This window comes from Cibotium barometz, chromosome 32 (assembly GCF_041138505.1).
Source record: "Cibotium barometz isolate CiBa-2024 chromosome 32, ASM4113850v1, whole genome shotgun sequence".
Taxonomy (NCBI): Eukaryota; Viridiplantae; Streptophyta; class Polypodiopsida; order Cyatheales; family Cibotiaceae; genus Cibotium; species Cibotium barometz.
Genome location: NC_141077.1, coordinates 24423052 through 24427977, shown reverse-complemented (window position 1 = coordinate 24427977; position 4926 = coordinate 24423052). Strand labels below are relative to the sequence as shown.

General features: G+C 39.9%; 1 protein-coding gene across 1 annotated transcript; it reads left to right on the top strand.

Annotated features, from left to right (window-relative positions):
- Nucleotides 1-385: 385 nt before the first annotated feature.
- LOC147619998 (NADH dehydrogenase [ubiquinone] 1 alpha subcomplex subunit 4 homolog) lies at nucleotides 386-3409 on the top strand. The gene is made up of 3 exons (XM_086772121.1): nucleotides 386-555; nucleotides 2844-2932; nucleotides 3072-3409. Exons 1-3 carry the CDS (start codon nucleotides 511-513, stop codon nucleotides 3217-3219), a joined length of 282 nt encoding a protein of 93 aa, XP_086628247.1. The 5' UTR covers nucleotides 386-510; the 3' UTR covers nucleotides 3220-3409.
- The last annotated feature ends 1517 nt before the right edge of the window (nucleotides 3410-4926 follow it).

Below are 4926 nucleotides of genomic sequence, written 5' to 3'. Positions count from 1 at the left end.
TATTGAGAGTGAGAGATCAGTGTCTCAGACAAATCCTTATGTTGTTGCCTTGGAGAGATTTTTTTGAACCTTTGAGTATTTTTTGAATATTAAGTGTCTCAGACAAATCCTTATGTTGTTGCCTTGGAGAGATTTTTTTTTGAACCTTTGAGTATTTTTTGAATATTATGGACATTGTTTGATTTATCTGTAGCTGAAAATATATAAAGACCTTAAATTTAATAATTTGTGTCTGTATATTGAGAGTGAGAGATCAATTTCTCAGACAAATCCTTATGTTGCCTTGGAGTACCTTTGAGTATTTTTTTTGAATATTATGGACATTGTTTAATTTATATTAGTGTCTGTAAATATATAAAGACCTTAAATTTCATAATTTGCGAGCAACCAACCCGGGTGCGAATCTACCCTATTTTTGTGGCATTAACACGGCTTAAACTACTCGCCGATCTTCCATCTTGTTATCTCCGCACTCGACTTCTCTGTCTCTCTGTATCTCTGTGTGTCAACATGTCGCCTCCTGCGCATGGTGCCAGCCGGTGGGTCCGACCAGAGGTACTGCTACCTTCCCTCCCTTCTGAACTTGAGCCTTTCGTCCAGATCTGGAGCTTTTAAGCTAGGGTTTCTGATTTTTCGTGTGCCCTGCCTGCTTCCAACCTGTTTTTCTAGGGCTTCGTCCTTCTGCTTTTTTTAAAAAAAAGGGATTATTAGTACATTACGATGGTATCACCGCCCCCTTATTGATCGCGTTTTTAGGGTCCTGCCTTATTTAGGATCAGGGTATCTGATCAGGTTCCAGCAGTACTTTACTAAGCTTAGTCACCGTCGCATTTTAGGGTTTCTTCATTAGAATTCATTGAGCTATTGCCACCGATGATATGACTTCCTGATTATGGATTTCTTACAAAGGTATTACCCTGTATTTTTTAAAAATAACACATAATCAATTTAAAGGTTTCTGATTTTTAGGGTTTAGCATCAGAGTAAATTATCAAAATCCAATGCCCCTAGAATGATGGTCCTGTGCACGAGTCATGAACTTCTGCAACGAATCTTTTATTAGACATGCCACCATCATATACTCTTAGGATATAGTAAGATGTTAAATAAGATAAAATCTGTGTGTGGCCGCCTTTGTGAATTGGATAGCTTGTAGCTTGGGGGGCTTCAAGCCCTCTTTCTTGACTGTTGATTCAAGTGACCTATGTACATACAGATGAGCACACAACTCTCTTGCTCACTTATGCACCACGCACGTGCATACACACATTGAGAGAGAGAGAGAGAGAGGTGCGTGCTGTGCTCCCCTCTGTTGGGAGCTGAAACCAGCCCAGCCCAGTGCAGGCAATAGATGAATGAAGTGCTGAAGCTTGGTAAACTGACAGCCCGCAGGGAAAGTAGTATCAGTAGCTATAATTGTCTTTCCAGTTTGCCAGTCTCTGATTATTGGTTCTCGTTGACCATGTCCTGTAAGGATTGGGCTACTTGATACCAGTAGCGAAATCAGTACCAAAGCGACACAACACGCTTATGTATTACACATCTATGTATGCAACTTTTTGGTTTGTTACCCACCAATTCCATTGACCATGGCCTATAAAAATTGGGATATGATTATGCTAGCTATGATGATACTTAAGATAACAACACATTGTATGTATGTGCGTAGGTATTGCATACATGTATGTTCTGTTCAAGAAATCATGCACATTGATTAAGTCATTCTCCAACTACATTGACTGAATAAACTTCTCTTGTTTTCTACTGCGGATACAGAAGAAGAGTTGAATATCAAGGTAGACTTCTCTTAACATAATTTTATACCAACATTTCAGCACTGAGAAGTAGGGATGTGAGAGCAGTATTCTATGCCATGTATATGGACTACCATGTTTTGCCTCCTCTTAACATAAATTAATACCAACATTTCGGCACTGACAAGTAGGGATGTGAGAGCAGTATTCTATGACATGCATATGGACTACCATGTTCTGCCTCCTCTTAACATAAATTTATACCAATACTTCGGCACTGACAAATACGGATGTGAGAGCAGTATTCTAATTTCTATGCCATGCATATGGACTACCACGTTCTGCCTCCTCTGCATATGGAAGTACTCACTGCTTATTCAAGTAAGGAGGCTGTGTTTTATCCATGAAGTTTTTGAGCTCATTCATGCAAGGAAGAACATTGCTCACCCCCATTGCTCATAAGAAAAACACAATGCATGTTTGCCTAGGACCAAGAGGTCCTGGGTTCAAAACCTCCCTTGGTGCTTCCTCGGCGGCATCCCCTATGGGTGGATAATTAAGCACCTACGGGTGGTGGAAAATCAGTAACTACGGGAAGATCTTGGGCCTCGGAGAAAAACACAGTGCACTGTGTGTTTGGATGGGAATGAGAGAGGCTGCCAAGGGTTGAATGGGAGTCTCTGAAAACAGGAGTATATCCCTTATATGGTCATCTGAAAGAGGGATGGTTGTGGAGTGCTTTGACCAACCGCTCTCTGGAAGGCCATCAAGGTTTGCCTTTATTGGTGCATTCGATTGAGCTTGGCCTTGTGTTGATAATCAAAATGGGGTAGCAGGTCTCTTGTCTTTTTGTGTTGAAGGTCTTGGCCCAGTGATGATAGATCAAATAGTACTGTAAACGAATCATGTCACTGTGTGTCAACATTCAGTTGGCTTGTCATGATCTTCCTCTTGTTTAAGATATAATCTCTCAAATTCTGTTGGTTCTCCTGGTAGCTTAAGCATTTCGAGTTTCTGTGTGGTTCTAAATGCAAGTCTTATTTTTTAACTATTTAATGATAGTATCTTGAGCTGAATTTGCCTGTGTAGATTTATCCACTCTTCGCAGCAATAGGAACAGCGCTTGGCTTGTGTGGATTTGCAATAGCCCGCAATCTCCTTGCAAATCCTGATGTCAGGTGTGCTCAACCTCTTAAAAACTCTTGATTTAAAAGGGAGGCATTAGTGAAAGGATGCTATTCTCCAATTGAAGCACACTTGTAGGTTTAATCAATAGGTTCTCATGGAGGAATGCCTCACCTATTTGATGTTTTCTAGGATTAACAAGGTCGACCGAGCAGCTGGATACCTGGAGAATTTCAAGGAAGGAGAGCATTATCATCAACATAGCTTGCGGAAGTATGTGGAACATCGCCCTCCCCAGATCTTTGCTGGCCTCAATAAGGAGTTTAGCTCTCCCAAGTGATCTCAATTGTCAGACAATGATTCTCAGTGATTTGCTGCTTGCTATGACTGCCTAAAGAAGATTTCTGACAATTTACAAATTGGCCCGCCGCCTATTTTTTAAAAACTCCAAATTAGGAAGTTCACTCAGGCTTTTATGCTTTTTTTAAAATGAATAAGCACAAGAGGGCAATATGACTGCATGGAGTTCTTTAGATTGTCATGTGTGTTATTTTCCAACACTATGAGAGAAGTTTAGCAGGCCTGAATGGATTGTCTGTTTGCATGAAATAGCAAATATGGAGTTCTTAATGCAAGCAGTATGGTTTTTAGCTTGAATCCTGTAGTTAATTGTGCTCTTTTTACTACCACCTTGATTTGATGTGTTACGTCACTTGTAGTTGGGCTGTTGATAGGGGAGATTTTAACTTAAATAAGAGGTGAAGGCCAGGAATGTTTTATTCATGGTTGCTAAAACGGTGGAGCTATGCATGTCTACCATTGTGAGCGAGTTGCCTGATGCTCTGTTTATTTCTGCCTCTTGTCAATGGCAAAGGATGTGAAATGCCTGTGGTGCGGAACATAGGATATTGAGGCACTTGCGATGCAAGCTTGGATTTTTGACAAGTTTCTGGCACATCAACACTGCTGTAAGTAAAACCTGGAGCTTAATTCACATGCCATGCAAGTTTGGGTTTTTGACAAGTGTTCTGTGCTTACATCAGAATTGTTAGTAAAATTTAATTGAAGTTACACTTAACAATTGGAGAAGTAGAAGGATGAAATAATAGGTTGAAGTTTTTAGAGGAGCAGTGTTAAGAGGCCAGTCTTGTCTCTTGTCCTGGCCTGCATGCCAAAGGTCTGATAAAGAGGCGACTACAATGACAGAAAAGCCAATAGTGCTGTGCCAGTTCTTGTTGGTGTCACAACCTGCACAGTGATACTGCAGTTGATCGACTGCAATTTTGGCATCACGTCCATTGTATGCTTCTAAATGTTGCTTGCTGTTAAGATAGTTGACCAACTGCTATTTTGGCAGCACTTCCATTTTATGCACCTTAATAAGAGGTCTTGAAATTCTCTTGAAACTTCCTTTGGCTTTGCCTGTTTTTTGTCGATCCAAAAGTGAATATGGCATTTCCCTCTTTGTTGGTTATGAATGAAATGTTATTATGTTGATATGTTTTGTTCTTATACGGTGGTGCATTGCTAGGTACAACTATGTTGGAAGTGGTGATACTGCTCTGCTGGATCGGGAGTTATTTAGGTTAACAATTTACATTAGGGAGTTACCTATTAAGGTAGGGTTAGAAATGAATGGGCATTCCAATGGGTCATTATAAGTGAGATGTTGGTTGTTGATGTGGTTTTGTATCTAGTGTAGCTCTTGATGTGGATAGAGGATGTTGAATCCCACATATGCTGCGTGAGGCATATGAATTAGTGTGTGTTGAAATCTTCTCCTCATTAGGGCCTATGAGCAGCATGACATTAACATATAAAACAATAACTAATAAATAATTCTTACTCCTCTTTACATAGAGGGTACTCTTAATTGGAATGTTACAAAATCATTTGCATCCAAGTAAACATTTATCTTCTCATACCATATTTTGGGAGCTTGCTTAAGGCCATATAAATCTTTGTTTAGTCTACATACTTTAGACTTCTATCCCTTTTGAACAAAACCATGAGGCTAAGATACAAATCACTATTCAAGAAGATAGTC

Excerpts from the sequence above, each read along its gene's own strand:
- LOC147619998 (XM_086772121.1), top strand. The coding sequence starts at position 511 with ATGTCGCCTCCTGCGCATGGTGCCAGCCGGTGGGTCCGACCAGAG. Across the intron at positions 556-2,843 it reads GCCGGTGGGTCCGACCAGAG|ATTTATCCACTCTTCGCAGC; the intron begins GTACTGCTACCT and ends TTGCCTGTGTAG. Across the intron at positions 2,933-3,071 it reads CTTGCAAATCCTGATGTCAG|GATTAACAAGGTCGACCGAG; the intron begins GTGTGCTCAACC and ends GATGTTTTCTAG.